At 38.3% G+C, this 23,282-nt stretch overlaps 1 protein-coding gene across 1 annotated transcript; it reads right to left on the bottom strand.

The window, feature by feature from the left end:
• Nucleotides 1-373: 373 nt before the first annotated feature.
• map1b (microtubule-associated protein 1B) lies at nt 374-22,577 on the bottom strand. The gene is made up of 7 exons (XM_042756373.1): nt 22,236-22,577; nt 19,661-19,762; nt 9,820-9,902; nt 8,938-9,078; nt 3,536-8,813; nt 3,039-3,271; nt 374-2,931 (listed from the first exon to the last, which is right to left on the bottom strand). The coding sequence occupies exons 1-7, from the start codon at nt 22,420-22,422 to the stop codon at nt 2,776-2,778; spliced, it is 6,180 nt and encodes a 2,059-aa protein (XP_042612307.1). The 5' UTR covers nt 22,423-22,577; the 3' UTR covers nt 374-2,775.
• Between the last annotated feature and the right edge of the window lie 705 nt (nt 22,578-23,282).

The raw sequence follows: 23,282 nt of genomic DNA on the forward strand, positions 1-23,282 counted from the left end.
CATCTTATTTTCAAGAGTACATTTTTAGTGTGTTTTCTGTTGTTGTATAAAAGCATGCAATATTGTATATTATATGTTATGTGTTATATTATTGTATATTGTATATTATGGTCAATGTTTTACATTTTTGTTTCAAGGCCAAAGTTTGAATGCACAAATCCTTGCCTAAATCCTGTTTATTCTGAGTAAATTTGGTCAGAGCCAGACCTCTTACCAGAATCAGACATGATCCTTAGGGCTCAGGCCTGTTTTGTAGCCAATTAAACTCTCAGAAATGCCTGTGAGCCACCACAAGCACACAAATCCCCCCACACACAACACAACCACATTCTGTGGAGTGCGTGAACTAACTCTATAAAAAAAGAACACAAAGTATTTTCCACAAAATTATTTATTGTGGACGGATTTACCTTTATAAGTGTAGTTCCCTTTACATCAAACACCCCATAGTTGGAAAGAGTTATCGCACACAAACAACAGAAAAAGCACTAGGTAATACTTTCACTTGAGACTATCCTCTAGATATGGGATTAGGAATAAATAGAGGAAAGATGCAAGTTCACAAGATATATATATATATTTCATACACAACTGCAGACATATTCTTACTAGCACCCGAAGGTGAGCGAGGAGAACAAGAGGGATTGTGAATTTTTGAGAGAAAGTGAAGTGTTACAGAGAAAAGAGGGGAGTGATAGACTGGATGTGTGTGTTGTATTTTGTAATGTAAATGTCTTGCAGATAAACAACAGTGCACTTTGCAGAAGCATGTGGCTAGAAGAGTCTGTTAACCATTGCTGCTGTTAGTATGTAATTAAGAAGCGTCCAGTTCTGAGTTATTAAATATCGTATCAAGTTTACTATTAGACTGAGCTGTTGAAAAGAGTTGGGCCACAATGGCACCAAGTTCTTCAGTAGTTTGTTTTGTTGATGTGGTGTTGGTTCTAAATATTGTAATTAAAATATTTCAAGCAGTTATGGCTTTGAAATATTTGAACAACTTGTGGCATAATCCTGTATTGTCAAGTAGATTCTGATAAACTGTAAAATCCGTATATAGTGGTAGTGTCATAGGAATTAATGATTGGAATTCAAATCTCTTTCACAGCTTTCAATGAGATGGTACATTTTCATGACTGTATGGTTATTGATAAAAGAAAAAAGTGACATTAAGATACAGTAAACCAGATCCAAGTTCACAATTTTCCAATCATGAATTATCATATCCTTGCAGTGATGTGTTGGCACTAAAGAGTGAGTTTCCCCTCTTAGTGAAAGAAAGCACAGAGAAATGTCAAGGATAATACATTACACATGCACATATCATCCGACCACTCACTCCGTCACTAAGCTATTTATAATTATAGTACACTGAAATTTTATTATATATTCCTAAGGAAAGGAAAATTTTCAGTTTCTCAACTTTCAATGTACCACAATCTTGATGGCTCTTCTTGGCAACATTGACAAGCTAAGAAAATAAATATCGTAGATGGATAAGATTTGGATGAACAGTGAATACAGAAGAGCTCTCAACATTGAGTGAAATGTTCAGTTAAAAGGATAATCAACCCCACTTGGAGTAAGAGAAGAAAACAATAGTTATCAAAGAAAAACAAAAATGCTGAACTTTGACACAACTCTGGATTGACAAGAGTTTTGCATTTTAGAGATCTCGTTTCATGATCAACTTCATAGGAATGCAAAAAAGGCAATTTTTTTGTTATAAATAATTTAAGCATTAAATAAAGCAAATAAATATAACGACTGTATTGCTCAGATAAGAGCATTAACATAAATAAATGCAAATATTAACTAGTACAAATTGATGAATAACAATTTTTGGAGTTCAAACATTTAATATTTTACTCTGTTAAAAAAGGCTGGTGTGAAATTCATGAAATTTCAAACTAATGATGGGCAGTTTTAAAGAAAGATCTCCTATCTGTAAAAATTGTTACAATAGTGACAATATAATTAATGAATTCTTTGCTAGTCCAGGAAAAAGAGTTATGAGATGCATGTTTTTTTTACTGTTACATTATTTTTTTTTACATACAACTTATGTATTTCATATTTTTTCAGTTTTTTTTTCTTAAGAGAGTCTTTTAAATTGGTTAGATCACTGTTCTATTTTGCATTTAATCGCAAAGGTAGCAAGCTTCACATTTATATTTTATGCAACTCAGTGCAGCTGGAATATGATGTTTAATGTAGCTTTTGCATCCTATGATATATTTATGTAACCGTGGATCATACATACCATTTAATTGTTCTCATATTAAGTGCATTATACTTGTTGTACATTCAGTTTAACTTTATAAGGCATTAAAACAATCCCTCAAACTTTGGTGTAAACATTACCATTTAAGAAGTTCTTTTTCAGTGATCCATTTATCTGTTTGTAAATAAATACATTTGTAGTTTGTTCAGTCTTACTGGAGCTGCTCAGTACAGTGTTCATCCACCGACTACTGTATGCATTTAGTCAGTTGTTTAGTTTAGTTTAGCTTCTGCTGGTTGTTTGTGTGTTTAAGGAGGTCTGATTCACACCAAAAACTGGTCTTTGTCTGGTCAACAATGTCTAACATACCTTTTTCACAACCTCAAGACCTCAAAAAGTACTAGATAATTTTACTGAGAAACATTTTCACTGGTTCCTCTATTGAGAAGTGGAATGTGATCCAAAACATTTGCTTTTGTGAATGTGTGTACTAAGATTTTAATTTGTTTGGTGTCTAACATCCAACCTCTACCACATCTAGATCATGACAATCACAACTCAATCTTACATGCAGGGAAAGACTCATCTTGCATGACCACAGTGCTGCTGCTTGCCAAAACCATGATGTTCAAATCTTGCTGCTTCTCATGGGTTTCCTGGTACCACTCCCTCATAACTTCTGTATCATGGGTTGGAATCAGTGTGACCTATCAATATGATATGCAAAGTCATTTTATGGCAGGCAACATTAATTTATATATTAAATATATATATATAGGAATTATGAATCAGACCACTATAGGAATAATGGTACCTGCATATTATTTCCCCATTGGCTCTTTCCTTCCAGCAGAGCATCCAGAATTGCCTTACTAGGCTCCTGTGCTGTTGGATCATTACCACTGACTACATAGTAGGAGGATCGGATCCTTTTAAAGAACTCAGCATCCACATTCTTGGCATTGCAGTGATTTGGTATGTAAACTAGGTCCATATACATTGGAGGACAGTTAGGTACTGATGTTCCACTGCTGGACTTAGTGCTTCCTTAACAACAATAAAAAGATCACATGTATATCATCACATACATATATATATATATATATATATATATATATATATATATATATATATATATATATATATATATATACACACACACATACATACAGTAATCTCTGATATTAATAGAAAAGATAAACAACTGTTTAAAAGCTATAGACTCTAGACTATAACAATGTAATTTTTAAGGCGTTATAGTACATGTGTATTTTTCAAATTTTTTAACTCTGAGTATGAAACTAAAGTTACCTGAAGTACTGCTTTTCACTCCCCTTGATGCAGAGGTATTAGTAGCATTTTTGGCATCTTTATCTTCTGTAGTCTTTTTTGGAGAGGACACCTTAGACTCTTTGATCGCACTTGTTTTTGACAAGCTCTTTGTTGCAGATGATTTAGTCTTGCTGCTGATGTTCTTTTTTGGCTTCCCTCTTTCATCTTTTTGGGATGCCTCTTCAGCCTTAAGGACCTCAGGATCCACCATGCAGGCATCAGGATGTGGAGGGATAGGAGCAGGGTCTCTGGGCATGACTGGAGGTGGGTCTGCATGACGATAAGTGATAGTCCTATCTGTTGGTAGTGTTTCTGAGTCATCCTCAGAGTCAATATTTGCATCTGCAGTTATTGATGGGCACTCCTCTGTGCCAGGAGGAACATCTGAGTCTGTTTGAGAGGGTGCTGATTCACTTACAGAAGTTGGAGGTGTTTCCTCACACTGCTTGCTCTGCTGTTTCCCTCCAGGTGGCGGTGGTCCTCCTCCAGACTTAGCAAGTGGCTTTTCCTCCTCCAAAGGATGTTCCTCATTCATGAAGTACTCAAGAGGACTGGGGTTTATAAAGGATGGAGAAAGCTCTGTCTTTGGATGTCTGTATTCACAGGAGGTCACCAAACACAAGTCCACATCTGCTTGTGACTGAGGTGGGCTTGTTTTTGAGGTATCTGGCCCTATGGACCCGCCATCACAAATTTTAGTAGATTCTCCATATTGATAGCTATAGGAATATGATGTGGAGCTGCTGGAAAACTTCTCCTGAGTGTCTATCTGATTGGAAGTAGGATAATGTTGAGCTGGAGATGAAATTTTGGGACTGGTGGGGGATTTTGAGTCTGTGAAGGGATCTGTCCCTAAGCCAGGTTTAAGCTCTTCTGTCTTTGGAGAAAAACAAGATGGCACTATAGGAGATGAGGGTGACCTGGCCTTTGGAGGAGTCTTCTCCAGATTTTGTCTGTCCTCTATTTTATCCATACCAGTCTCTTTGTAAAATGAGCTGGGACTATGTCTGTCTTTATCTGTTCCTTCATGTGAGGTGCTTGGTCCACCTAGAACAAGAGATGAATCAGGAGATAAAGGAGAGTGATTGTGGGGTGACTGTTTTGGAGTAACACACTCTGAGAAATGTCCTACATTTGAAGAAACTTCTCTTGGCTCCCCAATTTGGCAGGGTGTTGTAACTGATGGGGTGGACTGAGAGGCATCTGATGGGGAAACAGAAGCAACCTGGGTACTGTCAGACTCTCTGAAAAGCATTGCCTTGTCCCTATCTTCCCCAGGTCTGCACTGTTCTCCCATGAGATTGGTTCCATCCAAGGGGCTGTAATCAACTTCTGTTGGACCATTTTCAGTGGCTGTACGCTGCATTCCTCCTAAAAATGGATGATCTGGTGACTGCTTGCTGAAATCCAATGCAAATGAGTGTTCTGGGGATTCTTGTCGACACTCAACTGACAATGACTGCTCAGGCGATTTTGTTTCCTGTTGTGGCATTCTCAATTTAGCTGTTTTAGGGGAAACATCAGGGGAGATTGACATAGGTCGGGGACTGTCCTCCTTAGATGGGGAAACTTCTGCTTCTTGCATTGTGGTCGGAGTCTGAACAACAGAGACAGAGAGAGAGTCATCCACTTCTGTGGAATGTGGGGAGCCAACTTCAGCATGAAGTGATGGGGAGACATCATCTGTTGTAGGTTCTGGTAAAGAACTTGTTGCGAGTGATGCTGTTGAGGCAGAGGCAATGTGAGAAAATGTGTCCTCTGCAACAACCTCATCAACTGGAGTGCCAGATGTGGTCCCCTCAGATATGGACATTTTGCTGTCCTCTTTAAATGTTGTGAAAGGATTTGTATCAGAAAGGCTCTCTACTTTAGCCGGTGGCAAAGATGTAGCAGATGTAACTGAAGAGCTGTCATCAGTTGCTAACTTTTTATCATTATTGTCATTCTGGCTTGGGGTCTTGTGGTCAACGTCAAAAGTGGTTGATAAATATGCTTCATAACTTGGTGATTGTTTCTTTCCCATCTGTGACACAGGTACTGCTTCATCAATAGGACTAGCTTCTCTGGGAGAGTATTCCTTGTCACTTGTGATGTCAACAATAATAGGACCCTGGGGCTCAGGTGTTTTGTCTGATGGTAGAGTGCCAGCTTTCTCCTCCACTGGGGATTGGTAGTAAGGTGTGTGACCTGAGGACTGAGGAGATAAAGGACCCTCTAAGGTTTTCTCATCTGGACTGTATGATTCCATTCCTTTTGACATCCCAGCTAATGTGGTTCCCAGTTCAATTGGTGAAGATACACCTGCATGAACATGGTCAACATTCATATTTTGGTCACCAGAAGGTGACCTGACAAGATGCAAAGTTGTAGTAGAAGCACTGAGCCTGTTTAAATCAAAAGAGAATGTTTCTTTAGGAAAAAACTCCTTGGCAGATTTGTCTTCTTCCAGTGAAGATGGTGGTGAAATGGTTGAAGCTGATGCATGATAGTCATGCCCCTCAGTGGCATCGCTCTTGGAGTGATCTAATTCAGGAAGGTCTTGGAGAGGTGAAAGGTTCTTTCTCTCATAATCTGTAGTCATACCGTACTTAACAAAATCTTGGGAGGGAGAATCACTTTCATCATTAATTGTCTCATCACTCATTACATCTCTTGGAGTAGACATTTCATCCATAGGTGTTGGAACACTTGAGATCTCAATTGTAGATTGAGTGTGTCCGGATGTTGTGTATTCTTCTGGAGGCTCATCTCGATTTTCATCATCAGAGGCAACCTCATTTTCTGAACCTGCTGGTAGGGTTTCATCATGAATAGAAACAGCAGGAGATGCAGGTGCAGAGATCTTTGGTGGTGTGGTTACATCAAAACTCTGCAACTCAGTTTCTTTGTCATGTCTATATAGTGGTTCCTCTGCACCATAATCTGATCCTTCCTTGGTTTCCTGCTCTTCTTGCTCTCGTTCCTCTGCACCATAATCTGATCCTTCCTTGGTCTCCTGCTCTTCTTGCTCTCCATCATCTTTTAACTTAAATATTACTCTGTCTTGCTCATCCACTTCCTCTGTATCACCCTTTTCTTCATAGTCCCCTATCTCAGATGACTCTTCCAACCCTGTTCCTTCATCTTCAAATTTTTCACTGGTACCATTGCTTTTTTGATTTGGTTCTAGATCTCCTGGAGTACCACCACATTCCTCCTCAGCTTCTGTGGTTGCTATTCCTTCATCCAGGGACTCTGCTGCCTCTGGAGACTCTTTGCAAAGAGTTATTTCTTCATGCTTAATCATCTCTCCTTGATCAGAATCGTCTATTTTGGTCTGTGATAGGATTTCGTCATCTTCAGCAATCTCCTCTGCTTTCAGAGCCTCAAAGTCTTTAGTGAGGTCTTCTGGCGAAGACATCAGTGACCTCTCTTCCCCAAGAACATCTGTTACACTGGCTTCAACAGCAGGTTCTTTATCAGTAGCACTTGAGACAGAAGGTGCTTCCACTGATTCACCAGCATCTTTTTTGGTGGGCTTGGGCTTAACCTTTTCTTTGGATTTTGCGGGACTACCAGGGCCCTTGCCTCGTGCTGCAACCTTTGGTTTAGGTGCAGGTTTTTTCACCTCAGGTGTGCTAGGGGCATTCTTTTTCAGGCTACCGGCTTTCCTCAAATCTTTCTTAGGTTCTTTTTCCTCTTTTTGAGTTTCTTTCTTTTCATCCTTTCTGCTGTCCTTTAACAGGGAATCTTTCTTAATGTCTCGTCTTTTAATTTCCTTCTTGGCCTCCTCTTTCTTCAGCTTCTCTTCTTTTTTGGCCTTTTCTTCTTTCTTGGGTGTGGGTTTTTCAGCCTTTTTATTAACCTCAATTTTTTCCACTGATTTCTTTGTTTCTTTCTTTATTGTTTTTGGTTTAATGTCAATTTTCTTTTTCTCTGGAGTGTCAATTTTGGGTGTTTGCTCAGTCTTGATTTTAATGTCCTTATCCCCTGTTTTCACTTTTTTCACAAGTGTTTTTTCTTTCTTCTCTGTTTTTTGTATTGGCTCCTGAGTTTCCACAGCGTCAGTTTTACTCAGGGTTTTTAGTTTTTCAAGAGATTCTTCTTTGGACTCTTTGTGGAGATTTTTGCTTGGGGATGGTTTTGGTGTGGACTTCAGGCTCTCTTTACTATCTGTCTTATGTTTCATCTTAGCTTGTTTCAGTGTTGGTGCTAAATTTGAATTAAGCTCCTTCTGCGTGATCGCAGGATGTTTGAGGAAGTCTAAGTGTTTAAGTTTCTCTAGGCCTTCCAGAATATTATTCTGAGTGGAATTGCCTGGAAAGAGAACACGGATAATTTTATCCGATGGGTTAGCAGGATGCCACACAATCAGTGATGAGATGGAAGACAAATATGAGATTGGGAGCTCTGATTCTTTTCCATTAGGTAACAAGATGGCAGCTTTGTCTTTATCACTACCAGTCCATTCTTTCAGGAAGTACTGCAACTCCTTGCTATTCTCAGCTGGGTTAAGAACATACATTTCAAGCTTTCCAACCCCCATTTTCTGGAAAAGTATAATTGGTTCTACTGTATTCCCAATATTCCTATGCAGAGGTTCAGGCTTTAAAGACAGCTTGTTTAGGTACTGCAGCATGAGAGATGCCTCCTCAGCATTTCTCCTAATCCTGAAGTTGGGCTCAAGGTTTTCTAGGTTCTGGGGCATGTTGACAAACATAACCCCAATATCAGGTGAGATCATATTCTTTGTCCAGTCACTGTTAGCTGTGGATCCCTGTGACTGCTCCTCCTCAAGTTCGGCTATTTTGCGCTGCAGCATGCTATTGATACCAGGAAGGTTGTCATCTCCAATGTGTGTAAGAAGAACAGAATCCACTCTGTCCAGATGTCGTACCAGCTTCCAAAAACATGATTTTCTATCAGATCCACCATTAATCAGCATGTTGAAACCATTAACTGCAAACAGTGCTGAATCACCCCGTCCACCAGGGAAAATATAACAGCATGGTTTGGATAATTTTAGGAACCCACCTGAAGTTGGGGGTTCAAGCATATCGAATGGGGATGGGATTTCTACAGATTCTGACAGGTACTCTGTGAATTCAGAAAGACCTTCCATTTCTGGCAGGATGGTTGGGGAGTTTAGCTTCATATGGATGAATTCCTGCAAGTTGTGTTTATCCAGGTTTGAATTTTTCCAGCCACCATGCTCCGGACAGAAAAGAGTTAAACTGGCTTTGTTGGCTGGATGTATAGTGCTTAGAAGCTCTCCAATCTGTGAGTCGAATGAATTGAAACATTTCACTAAACATTTAACTTTTTTTGAGAATCTCTTCTCAAAAGCAGTCACAAAACTGGTAAATATAGCAAACCGAAGCAAAAAGCTAACAATCACTCACCTCTTGATCTGTAAAAATGTCAATGAAATTGGAGAGAGAAAAGGAGCCTGACTGGAGAATCAGCTCGCCTGTATTTTCAAAACACTGTCCTGCTAGGAGAAGCAGCTTATGGTGGGCTGTGTCTGAGACCATCAGACGTACCAGGGTAGACAAAAAGTTTATAAAATATTATAATCTTCATTAAATACTGAATTGATTTGAATAAACCATAGCTTGCATTTGTTGCAACAAACCAACACAGCATGTGAAAGTTATCCTAAATTATTTAAATGCAATATCTGAAATACACAGCTAACAGAAGTACTCTTTTTTCTATAAGCTCTTCTATATATGGTTTAATTTTACTGAATTGTATTACTTTGGCTCTGTGTCTCTTTTCCTCTTTCTTATTTTCTGTCAGGGCCAGCATTTTCCAGTTTGTTGCCATTGACTGTTCTGGGCGGTCTGCCAGGGTCAGACCTGCAGTGCTCTCCCATATTATTAATGCAGAGTCAAACTGCAGTCACAGTTTGCAAGCAAAGCTTTGTGTGTTTGAGCGTGTTGTGCATTTGTGAGTTTGTCTGCAACTGTATCACACCCAATACATACATAACTCTGTAATTTACTGGCACATTAGTGAATTAAAATATTTAAAATGTATTATCTTTGTAGTTAAAAAATATATAATTGTTTTTGTAATGTTAGGTGAATCAACATATTTTCTGTTGATACTGTTGCCAACACTATAACCTTAATGTTCTCTGCTCTGCATTTATTCTTATCCCCAATAAGGTATTTGTTTCTATGACAAGCAGACACCTACAATGGTTTTAAAATATGTTTTAGCAGCAGAAATCAACATATATTTATAGAAATACAGAGAGACAGAAAGAGGGTGTTTACCTCAGTGCTAACAGCTTCATCTGAAGGGTTGATGAGCACTACTGTCTCCAAAACATTACTTTTGTGATGCAGACTCTTTTGTCCTGCAAATAAAATGACATGTTACTAATGCTCAGAGTGATGTTCACAAAATGGACAAGGGAATCTTCATGTGCTTTGGTTTGTGTTGTACACTGAGTTAAAAAGACAATTATTATGAATACACATATTTTAAGAATTGTCTTCACTGAACAAAAAACACCAATGCTGCTGCTTAAGGAACCATAAAGACAGAAGACAGAACTAGTTTTGGTAAGTTTATTTTTCGTCTGTAGATTTACTGCAGACCAGTCTTCCTTTTCTTTTCACTACAACTCTTTCAGCTCCTTTTGTCATGCATATTTGCCTTATTGAGTTTTAAGTTAAATTTGCAGTCAAAATGGTTATGATGGTCAAGGGGTAGTTTTTTATGTGACCTGTCTCACTTAATTGCCTAGTGTGTACTCATGCACATACACTATCCTTCTCTTCCTTATTTCTCTGTATGCTCTATTGACAGATATCCAATTAACCTCTGCCCTCCTTCAGCAACTTGTCATCCTTTCTATTTCAATCACCTCAGGGGTGGAACATTGTACTTCTCTTCCTTATTTCTCTGTATGCTCTCTGTACAGTCCATACATGTCACATACTGTCTGACATATAATTCTGCCCACAATATAATTCTGCCTTTGATTTTTCAATATCTCATATTTCCCATCCGCCTGCCCAAATGGCTCACAATAAATTCTAGTGAAAACCTCCCGACCTCTGTCTGGGTGAACTGATCCTATTATAAATTCATCAAGCTGTCCGGAAGCAGTGAGGCTGTAAGCTTTCAGGAATTGGTCAACTCTGTCACTGCCAGTACTAGAGTGTTTGCTATTACAGCAGAGGTAACATCAGCCTCATCACTCATTCAGCAATTGTTGTTCATAGTCTCATAATCCCCCCTCTGAGGTTGTTTGTAAAGGTTCAGAGACCGGGCACTCCATAAGCGCTGAAAACTGCTTGAAGAATAAGGCCTTTGATATCTACAATTTCAGGATCTAAATCTAAATCACAAGAGGACACACACAAATTTTCCATTTGCACAACAGTGCACAACCTTTTACATGGCTGGTCACACCACAGCCAAAATTAGTTGTAAAAAAGCCTTGTACATAAATTACATGCTTTGGTGCACCAGGGAGTTTACATTGGCGATATTGGGTCTCATTCACTAAAGTGTGTAAGCCTGCATGCAAACACTCTCACACAGATTGCATGATTTGAAAATAAGTTTAAACTGCAAACTTTAAATAATTCAATCCACACATTTCCTAAACTCACTGTTCTGGATTTGGTAGGATGCATTATAGTATTACTAACTGCAGGAACATGCTCCCTTCATTTAGAATAATCCAGATTCACTGACATTGACAAGAAATATATATGCATTTGGAAACTTTGCATGAGACCATTTTCTGTGTTGGAAAAAAGGCACAGCTGTATGTAGTTATTAGTGAATGTGACCCAAATGTCTTACCTAAACCACAGGGGATTACAAAAAGATCTTTATTGTATTTTTCTCATCAACCTGTTTGACATATTTGTAGGTTCTGTGTGGGTTTTAAAGACTGTTCTCTTTAGGACAGAGTATGTTTGTGTGAGTCTGTATGTGTGTGTGCATAAATCCAGGTGTCTCTCTCATGCAGTGTAGGTAATTACAGTGTGTTTCCCACCTGCTGAGTCACTATTAATGCTCTGAATTTCCTTTCCATATTCCCTTATCTAACCATATTCATTGTACTTGTATCTGTTTCTTCTATTATTTCCCCTGCATTGTTTGCGTTTTCTGACAGCTCTCCACAAAATATATCTGTATACAAATGAAACATCTTAAAGACATAACTAGCATTACATAGACTGACTCAGTCAGCTCATGTTTAGTAGTAGTTCAGAGAAATAATGTGGACCGACCAAGGCAACAACCATTGAATGTGTGGGGCTAAGGGTAGTGATTAATTAGTGTTAAAAGTGTTTCTTATTAAATTTTACATGCATCTTCCCCCAAGAAAACACAATTTTTAAGTAGGTATGCAGTATATCTGAAACTCCAAATCCCAATATGTGCCAATCTCTTTTTGATCATTAGCAGTGGGATCTAGAGTTCCTTTGGGAGAATCTGCTTTATTGCTAACATTATGAAGATGGGAGGGAGGAGCTATGGGATGGAATAATGAATTAAAGGGGTCATATGATGCTGCTAAAAAGAACATTATTTTGTGTATTTGGTATAATGCAATGTGTTTATGCGGTTTAAGGTTAAAAAACCACATTATTTTCCACATAATGTACATTATTGTTTCTCCTCTATGCCCCGCCTTCTGAAACGCGTCGATTTTTACAAGGCTCCTCACTCGGAAAAGCGAGTGGTGCTGTGATTGGCCAGCTATCCAGTGCGTTGTGATTGGCCGAATGCCTCAAGCATGTGACGGAAATGTTACGCCTCTTAACATATTGTGATGCCTTGTCCGGCCGGAGCGACATAACATAAACACATAAAAGACATAAACATAAAACCCATTATAAACGTGATATAAACATGATTTCTAGTCATGTCTTCTTTTGGAAGGCAAAAACAAAGTAGTTTCACTTTCTCAGCGAAACAGCATCACTCACCGTGGCCTTGAGTGAGCAGAGGCCGGAGGCCTAGAGTGAGCCACGGCTGGCTTGAGTAAGCAGAAGCCGGAGGCCTAGAGTGAGGCGCGGTCTAAAGTGAGCCGCGGTCTAGAGTGAGCCGCAGCTAGTTTGAGTGAGCAGAGGTGGGCGGCTTGAGGTGGATTCTACGAAGGAGCGTACCTTGTGCTTGCAGCAACCACATGTGACGACCCTGGGCTGGACTCCGCTTCATCCACGGTGAAAGCCCATTCTGCGGTCAACAGTGCAAAGTTGATGTATTTCCTCAGCGACCAGCACGGATCAGTCCCAGGCATGACGAAGCGGCTATACGACATGGCGGCAGCGGCAACAACAATACTATAACAAGAATAAAAGGTACGCCTTCTTTCTTTGCGTGAACATCTGGGCTGCGTTATGCAAATCTTCCCACATACTGACGTAGATATGTGGGGCATGTTAGAACGAGCCGTTTTGGGGGGGCGGGGGGATGGACAAGTCTCAACTTTTATAAAGAATATCTCTTTGGATTTGAGACTTCAGTCTTTGCAACTTTACAGATCTTCTTTATTCACCAATAGCTTGTAACACTCCAAAGAGAAAGGAAAATTTGAAATCACATCATATGACCCCTTTAAACAAGGGAAATACAATGCATCAGACCTTGACTGAAATTGACATCTGCATAGCAAGTGGAGCATACTTGATGTATTTCTTCTCTGCAGGGGTGTTTTGAGGTGTTGCAGTCATTTCACTGCAGTACTCTCTGCTCTAGTTTAGCTGCAGACATTCTTCAGAGCATAGAGCACATCTGTGTATTGGTAATGAATGATTCTCTTCTAACCTAATTAATTTTCCCTTTACTCCTCTAAATCCAGGCAGGTCTGCTAAAATGGCTGAGGTGGCAGTAACCTGTCATGAATGATATTCCAGCGGCACAGCATACACCCACACTCACGCAAGCAGAAAAGCGGCATCATTACTGGGCCAGCCACACATCAGGGGGGAAGCCCATTTATGTGACAAAAACAGCTGCTGTCAGGAACTCCAAAGAGAAAAATGTTATTAGAATCAGTGGTGCGAACTACAGTTTGAACAAATTACGCCACGGTCGATAGCAGAGTTTTCCTCTGCCCTTGTATAATGTAGGTGCTGCAACCAACTATTATTCACATGGATGAGTAAAATGGAGCTTTTAGGATGAAACGATTCCCCACCAAACCTGACATTGAAATGTTTTGCTCTAATTTTTTTTTCCTCCCACTGTTGTTTGGGACCCTATCAACTTGCATTGTATGGGCTAATACAGTTAAAACATTTTTCAATATATCTCCTTTTGTGTTCAGCAGTAAAAAGAAGGGCATACAGGTATGGAACAATTTCAGTGTGTGTAAATTTTTTTTATTTAAATTTAAATCCCTTTTTTAATTTAATTTATCCCTCTCACAGTGATGGGCAGTATTTCAGATACATGTAGTTAAAATATGTATTTGAAATACAAAATACTATTAAAGCCTTTGTGTAAAAAAGAAAAAAAAATCAAATGTATTTTTAAAAATTTGTATTTAAATTTAACATTTAAGATTAATATTTTTGTATTTTCAGAATACTTTGTGCTAGTCACCTCTTTATCAGGGTGCTGATTTTGTGCATCGACTCAACTCAACATACGTGCATGTGGGCTGCAGCTGTAACTCCATTCAGCGTTGGGTTGCGACTTTTCTGGAATAAAGTGTTTTCACGACACGTTATCAATCCGGAAGTCGGCCATATTGGTAGCACTGAATGTAAACAATGCCATTGAACCAAATAAAACTCCCAAATTTTGCTGAATATTGAGAATTGATTATTGTTGATTATTGTGGTGTTTTTGTTTTTATTTTTTGGTCTGTACTAGAAAAGTATTTGTTGTTCTAGACTGCCAAACGTTATAACAAATCAAGGAGAAAAGTGCAAAAAAACTGTCTGAGTAAAGATGTGAAAGTGAATGTCATGACATTTTGATATTAGGTAACTCTTACTCGGAATTTGTGCTCTGCATTTAACCCATCCAAGTGCACACACAGAGCAGTGAGTAGTGAACACACACACCACCTTTAACTTTAGTTTGTCAAAATATTGCACCCTTTCCTGCTTACTAAGTCCTTCTCTATATGATTTAGCAGCTTCCCACATGTTTTTTTCCTGTGGTTTAGACATCATAAATAAGTAAAACAGCATCTTCAGTAGTACAATAACCATGCAATCCATGCTGTTGTTTACATCTGAGTATCTCCAATATGACCACACATCTGGGTAACTGACCAAACCGTGAAGTAGGTGCAAATGCTCTATAAAATAAGGTGAGGATGTCATGGTCAATTGTACTTGTTGATAGAGTATCATTCAGATTTGCCTTTAGTTAACATGAATGGATAAAAGAGCACCAACAAGGGAAAAAAATATTGTTAACCAATCAGTTTTGATAGTTAATAGGTTGTTGTTTTTTATCAACTAGCTTGTTGTTAACCAATCAGTTTTGATAGTTAATAGGTTGTTGTTTTTTATCAACTAGCTTGTCAAATGTGTCTAGTTCAAATCAAGTGATTGATGTTTAACAGCATTACAGCATTACAAATTGAGGGCCTATATGGGTAAGCAAATACCCAGAGTGTGATATGCTTGGCGCAATTGCACTTATTATAAGTGCAGTATGCTGCGAGAGGAAATTCTAATTTTGCACAAATTTGAACCAAAACTACCAATAAATACATAAATAAATCAAATGAAATAAAATATTTACAACCAGCTCTTGGCTGAGCTTCCTTCTACGAAAAGTTTTTCAAATAACTGATATGGCTTGCACAACCAACTGTCCTCCTCAACTTCCCCCACACAAATCAGAAATAAAGCAGCACTTTTATATTGTAGACTCCGCCCACAAGTGAGAAACCATTTTAAGGTAAGTACAAGGTAAGTAACAATATTTTCAGACTTCTACAAAAATCTAAGTTGATTATACACACATTTCACACAAGTATACATGTCCTGATTCAAACAACGTATGCATTATACTTAATGGTAAACAGTCAACAAATAAATCAAAGACATTTTACCTAATTCCCCTCCCCAAAACATAACCACTTAGAACAGTCCAGCCGGCAGAAGATTCCTGCATGTGCAGCACGTGAAAGCTCCTGTCTTAAGCACTTACAAACTGCCACCAGCGTTTTGACACTTATTGTCTGCTGTACCCACGGCAGATTCAACACGGAAGATGCCACAAGCAAGAAATTTCACAGCACGAACAAAGACACAAAGTGACTGGTGTGTGTGTGTGTGTGTGTGTGTGTGTGTGTGTGTGTGTGTGTGTGTGTGATCATTGAATTGTCAGTCGCAGTATTGTTTAACTTACACTAGCTTTGAACTATCACACTCACCCAGACCAGACCTCACCCCTCTTGTCCTGATCTCAACTCTCACTGTCTCTGATACTAATACAGGCTGAACACCCTTTGGGCAGGCAGCCTCATCTAATGACACTCACCACAATGCACAAACAAAGCATCCACACAAACGCAATGTCATGAACATGAACTTGACTTTCTACCTCACTTTGTCTCTCTCCAACTCTGTCCTGTCCTTTCGATACCAAAATAGGACTTTGAAAAGGGCATAGCAGAGCCCTTTCGAGCACACATATGAATAGTAAGAAATATCAATACCACTTAGGGAGAGACCAAGTATGGTTGTAACAGTTTTTGTTTCAGCATTTGTAACTGACTGAATTTTTGAGCTAGAGTGCCCAAAACACCCACATTTGTTTACTACAAAAGGCACCGATACAAACCTCTGCAAGAATATCACAGCCTTGATAAGTTGATGTCAAATATATGGTGTGATTTTGTTACAATCTTGTAACACGTGCTAGGGTAAGTTGTAATAATTAGACAAAAAAAAAAAAAAAAAACACCATGAAGTATGCTTCAAAAACAGGTTTACTTGTGCTTGAACTATACTGTAGTTAGTATTATTTTACTGTTTAAAATTGAATGATTGCTGTCTGTAGACCATGGCTGGCTTACATTCAAAGACTGAAGTACTCTTGTAAATTAAATTTGATAAAAGCTTCTACCAAAGGCCTCAAATGTAAAAACAAAAGTAAACTAGAGAATCAAAACTAAAGAAGTTACCTTTATTTTTACAGTGCTTTATATAATACCAATTCACAGTATTTATTCATCAATCAAATATATTATGACTGTACAAAAAAAAAAACTATCATTTGCAAACATGCCCAGGACAGTAGGACTTTACTGTAAAACTGTATTGAAATGACTGAATATTCATTATATTTCATAAATGTTTGGAACAACATGAGGGTAAGTAAATGGCAAATATTTGTGAACTATTCCTTTAAATTGTCAAGTTGTTGAAGGAAACCTATTTAAACAAAGTAGTGCCATTTTACTTTATATTATGACATAATAATGTATAACATAGCCAGTACATATTTAATACTGTTCATATAAATAATATTGCATAATTCCAGATGAACAGACTGCATGTGAAAACACAGTAGACAGTGCAATCATTTGTTAAGTGCTTATTGATTACATTACAGAAGCGGATTCATTATTATTGATTACATACTGCACTGTCTGATGCTGTGCGAATCTGCTGGACTATGATATCTGATCTTATTTTGAACCTCCTGGCAAAATTTAAGCCTTAGTCTAAACTCAAAGCAATGAAAAAGTTCAGGTACCATATACTTATCCTCTAAAGGCCCTGAAGTACCTCACAAGCAAAGGGATCCTCCATGTTCCTTTTATCTCCTGAGCCTCACAGACAGTATTACCTCTCTCATAATTCTTTCTCAAGCATCATTTCAAGTGCTAACTTATCCTTTTTATTTTTTTTAATATTTTCTTTTATTGTAATCTCTTTTCAGAGTTTCACACTGTGACTCATCTTCTGTTAGAGATTCTGATGGGGATTCTGAGCGTTTCAAAGGCTGGATGGTGTTCTGTACAAAGGAGTTCATCAAAAATAGATGATTTCCTGTTTGTGCATTCATTTTTTCTTATTTTGTCTGATCTTTTTTCCATGTGAATTATGTGAATAACCATGTGTTTGTATTCTTATACTTCAAAAAAATTGCACACTCCAATATTTTTTTTTTGTTTGATTTTAATGTTTCTCATTCGTGCACTGCTTTGAATAAAAACATCTACTAAATGAATAAATGTAGATTTCTGTGTGTATGTGAGTCTCAAGTCTCCCTGTACTTTTCACAGGCCTCAGTTGTTAAATGATTGATATTTAGCCCCGCACCCTGCTAACTAGTAATAACCCACCTTCTCATTGCCCCCATTTATCTGTCTAACCCTCAGAGAAAAAACCTGTAGGAGAGTTCAACAGATAATTATCCTACAACTCTCTTATATTCTACACTGAAAACTATTAAATACTAAATTTAATTAAAATCATTTGAAAATAACAAGAACAGCTAAAAGATTTAAATTGCTGTAAAAAAAAGGACAGGGAGGCTGGTGGGGTAAAGCAATTATCAATACATCCACTAGGTTTTTGTCTGTGGTGGACAGCTTATGGCTTTGCACTTAGAAGGCTTAGTAGCCAAAGTGTTACAATGCAAATTCCTCTGTTAATTTTCTAAAAAGCTTTGTATAAAGCCACCAATGGAGCAATAAATCTGATTATGTAAATGAACCAACACCTACATGTGTCATGTTTATCCTAAAGGGGGGGGGGGATTAGCAGCCAACGATATATTCATGTTTTGTCCTCCTCCAACAGCCATTCAGATGAGTAAATAAGAATTCCAGACTGAATTCTAAAGATCTCATCAATGTAATGAGCTTTGCTGCTAACGGCTATACCGGAAGAGTCCCAAGTGCTTCCTGTACTTACATATATAATCAAGGAGTCAGTCATGATGAGTGTAAGTTATTGTGCTATTAAGCTATAGTGCTGTGTGTGTGTGTGTGTGTGTGTGTGTGTGTGTGTGTGTGTGTGTGTGTGTGTGTGTGTGTGTGTGTGTGTGTGTGTGTGTGTGTTCAAGCACAGATTACATTTCAATCATTAGAGGTCAGTGTTGGCTCATCATTTGCTTACTTTAGCAGACTGAGTGTCTCTCTGGAAGATATTTCCATTATGGTTAAACTCCCACAACTTCCTGTTGTTTTGTGAAAAATTATATTTTATTCTACTATTCAGGTCTGACTGCATTTGAAGCCCTGTGTGTGAAGCCTTGAGTTCAAAAGGAGACAAACACATTGTCATTCATTTTTCAGCTAATTATCTTACATTTAGCTTTTCATCCCTTGCAGCAATTCAGCATGAGAGAGGGGAAAAGAGGAGATAGTGGAGGAAAAAGATGATGAGGAGGAAGGAAGAGAGAGAGTGTGTGGAGAGGGGGGACAAGGGGGAGGGTTTTTTATAGAGAGAGATTTTGGCAGACCGTCTAAACCCACCTCTTTTATCTTCATCAAAAGAATGAATCAAGAACTCACAAAAAAATCATAATGTAAAAGCAAATATGAGTTGACTTCAGATATAGAAGAGGGTTAAAGATAGAAAGAAATAGAAAACTAATAATTTCTGAACATTGTGGTTATCTCACCAATGTTAGCATGCTAAGTCCTAGTTAGCTGATAAGACTCACTACACCTTTACTTAACAGCTAAAGCATGACATTATGTAACAAAAGATTTTACTGTTGTGATAGGGATGGTCAGAAGAGTCACAGAGCAAACCATGATGGAAAAAAAAATTAACAGGTGTAATGCAGACAGATTCAGGCACCGAACCGCTGAATTGATTGTCACGTCTTTCATCCCCGACAAGCTGATTTAGTTGGCACTGAAATGATGTCACTGGAACTCTTCCTGTCTATATTTATAGACAGTAGATTTTTAAAGTAGATTTTCTAGCTGCTTTTTAAGATGTTTTAATGACCTTGTAACATGAGAGATTTTGCTAGGTCATGGTAATGCTAATTTTTATATTGGGAAAATAAACTGTACAAAATACTTGCTCTTTAATGTACCACAATTGAACTTTGGGCTCGCTAGTGTTTTAAATATTTAATATAAGGTTATCATGTAAGAGTTTTGAGCTGGCTAAGGGATAAGAAGTGAGCAGATCATGTTCAGCCTACCTCTCACATCGGCTGAAAACCTGGCAGAGTGTCGTGACACAAAAAGCTTCAGCTCCTGGTCTAGGTTACAATCAATCAGGTTTGTGTCCCATGAACGAATTCCTGCAAATCAGAGAAAAAAGGGTGAAAACACAAAATATGTTGCACTTTTTACAGATCATCATTTATATATCATCATTTATACACTCAGAATACAGGCTATTGCTCCAAAAAAAAAAAAAAAAAAAAAAAAAAATCTATGTCTAAAGAAGGGGGTATTCAAATAATCAAACTGAGTTTCAGATCTTTCCTATATATTGAATTGAAGTCCAGTATCACTAAATTCACATTAACTAAATGTCATGCTCTGTTGGTTCACATACAAAAGTCAATCAATGTATGGAAATATCCATGAAATGTTCTGAGACTAGACGTCTGTGCTAATTCTCTTTATGATCAATGGTTAGCCAGAAGAGAAACTGTGTGTTGAAGAGAACATTTCTCGAAATCAGAATGAAGTGCTATCTGCCTCTGAATGGTAAACGTTAAGAAGGTTGTTCACATTGCTCATGACAAACATGTTTTGTTTTTATGATGGCATACTTGCTCCCACAAAAGCATATTACGCCAATATTTCCTTTACACACACAACTCATATGCCTTCAAGGCAAGTATAGTTATATACTTCTATTACAACAGAGACTGTGTGGTTTCCCTTTTGAAGCACTGCTTTGCTATTTTCACCTACATTTCTGGATTTGTTACTTGGTTGTTTAGAATTCAGAAGAGGCACAATCTAATTTACTCATAAAGTTCCACAAAACAAGAGCATAAGTATCGCCTGATTTAATTTAGCATTGTTTATCACAATAAACAGCACTGAAGCTTCCAATAAGGTGAACCTGGTAACAAGCAATTCTGAACAGTCATTGTTCAGTATGGAAGCAGAGACATCATCAAAGTGATACTAATGCCTCCTGATGAAAGAGTGATAATTCCCGTCTTATTCTTGCGCATTGTCACACTCAAAAGCGATTTTGATTCCCTGATAATCCACAAAAGTAACTACCACTATCTGATTCATTCACAACTCGATCTTATGAGTCAAATGTTTTTAATGACTCAGTTGAACCAAATCGCTCTGAATGATTCATTAAAGCACCGAAGTGAATCGTGAACTCATTGAACCGAGCTATCTATTCTAGAACGAGTGAACCGGATTTGGGTTAAAATGTAATATCCAAATTGCAGAAATGTTAAATCTTATGCCTATACTGGAAATACCTTTACGACAATTTTATCAACACAACCACAAAAGGTTTAACAAATAGGCCTGCATTGCAACAAGCTCAATTGGGACACAACGCCTACAGTACATGCTTCAATAAATAGGATTATTAATAAAAACACAACATTTGCCTTTATCTTTAGGCTACTGTAACATTTGGATGCAAGACCATGTGAAGACGTAGGCTAATTAGTATTTTTTTTTTTTTTTTTTTTTTTTTTACACGTCTAGACTGAATCTGCTTTTTAAATGAGCTGTTGAAAAGAACCGGTTCGCGCAAACGACTCGAGAGTCCCATCACTAACTGAAACACCCCTTTTGGCAGGAACGCGGGGCCCTCTGACTTTCCGTAGGGACTGCAGTGCGGACCGAGCCACGCCCACTAGCCGGTCTCGGACTAGAAAGGAGTGAGTAGCTAGAATGTAAGAGGATGGAAATAAATCAGAATACGCAGCAACAATGTCTCTAGGTCTGGTGAAGTGGACAAAAGTTATGGCTTTTGCCATACAACGCCACTGTTGCTAGCTAAACAATACAGCTAGCTATTACATATGATTAACTCATTCAGTGATTCAATTAAACTGAATTAATTATTTACTGAAAATGGTAATTTAGGGTGATTCTCACGTGAATCGCAAGAACAACATGGGATATAGGCTAGTAAGAAAAACACGCGCTTGGGAAACAAAGAACTGGCGCGCCACATCAAATGCACGCAGACACAAGGTGATGGTGCACATCCTGACTGCAGAGCAGATCAATGCTCCATAACGACCATCCACCCCCCAAAACAAGCGATAAGCCTTATTGATCGATGCACTATAAATATGCGTGCTGAATCATCCTAGCCCACAACACAGGTCAGACAGTTCGTCATATGGCCAAAAACAGCTGGATCATCGGACAGAGCTGCACGCCCTGCGAAAACAGTGATGGTGCTGATGGTGGTGATGATGATGATGGTGTCATTGGGAAGCGGGGTGGCGCGATGCGATCGCTTTGATAAGACATGCCCTGCACACGCCAGTTACTAACAGGGAGGGGCTGCGCTACAGTTTCCATCTACATATTCACACAACAAAGATATCCAGTAACATGATGCATGGAAAGTTTCTTGCAGTCAGCACAATTTTGTGGCTAGATTCCTCCATTCAAATCACCCTTTCAACCCCAAAGTGAGTTCAAGGTTAGATTATTGAACTTGAAAAGGCAACTGCAGACGGTATACACGTCCAAACATCATTTGAAATAGATTCATGGGATAAATAACACTAAAGCATTGCACGTTATTCGTGTCAGCTGCGCTACCTTTCTCAATGTCCGCAATGGCACACTTCAGATGCTCGTCAGTGACCAGCTCCCCAATGACCACCAGCAGGTAATATTTGCTCTCGTCGAAGTGATGTGTCGAGGCCGTGGGTGATGCCGTGTTCTTGATGCTACTGACACCTCCGAAGGGTGCTGGAGTATCAACAGGACCAACTAGCGTCGCCATTCTCGCAAGCACTCACTCACACACACTCACACACTCTCTGTCCGGCAGTCTGAAGTGAGCTGCTGTCTGAAGCCGTGCAGCGGGCGCAGAAGGAGTGGCCCAGGCTTTTATATCCTCAGACTGTGTGTCATAGTGATGAGGAACCGCGGCTGCCTCTCCTCTCATCCAGCTGATGTCATGCAGCAAATCATAAAACAGCGCGAGACCAATCGGAACCATAAAAAACGTTACATAGCCTAATTAAAGGATGCCCAGGATTTATCGTTAACATTGGACTAACTTGTTGAGATGTGGATTGCGCGTCAATATCCATAAAAGATTAGTCTTGACAATATTGTATAAAACAATCATACCAATGATGTTATTTAAAACTGAACAGAAAGCAAGGCAGAAACAGTGACTCTATATTGCGAAAGTATCTCAATAATACAACATAATTCATATTTAATTTTCTTTTGAATAAATATTGCAGGAGTATAAAACAGAATATTTTTTCCCAATCTCACATTTTCTTTGCACTGGGTTGTGTCCATTTACACATTTTACTTTCCCAAACAACAGCAAAAAGCATAAAGAAAATACTATTTTATTTTGCCTAGTGACATGATTGCATAAAAATAAGCCCCCTTAATTCTCATTAATTTGGAAAGAATGACGTGATATAAATTGAAACGTATTTATACGTATTTATTCATTCAGTTGTATATGTTGATTTATGCAAAACAGTCAAAAATGTATGCATCTTCAATGCAAAATAGTTAAAAATAATGTCACCATATTAAAACGAATGGTTGTAAAATAGGCTTTATTTTTCTAAATGCAAAAAATATTGTTTTCAGATATATTGTATCCTTTATTAA

The sequence above is a fragment of the Cyprinus carpio genome, chromosome A5, assembly GCF_018340385.1.
Source record: "Cyprinus carpio isolate SPL01 chromosome A5, ASM1834038v1, whole genome shotgun sequence".
In the NCBI taxonomy this organism is placed as follows: Eukaryota; Metazoa; Chordata; class Actinopteri; order Cypriniformes; family Cyprinidae; genus Cyprinus; species Cyprinus carpio.

Excerpts from the sequence above, each read along its gene's own strand:
- map1b (XM_042756373.1), bottom strand. The coding sequence starts at position 22,422 with ATGGCGACGCTAGTTGGTCCTGTTGATACTCCAGCACCCTTCGGAGGT. Across the intron at positions 9,079-9,819 it reads ATGAAGCTGTTAGCACTGAG|GTACGTCTGATGGTCTCAGA; the intron begins GTAAACACCCTC and ends TTGTCTACCCTG. Across the intron at positions 2,932-3,038 it reads AATGGGGAAATAATATGCAG|GTCACACTGATTCCAACCCA; the intron begins GTACCATTATTC and ends TCATATTGATAG.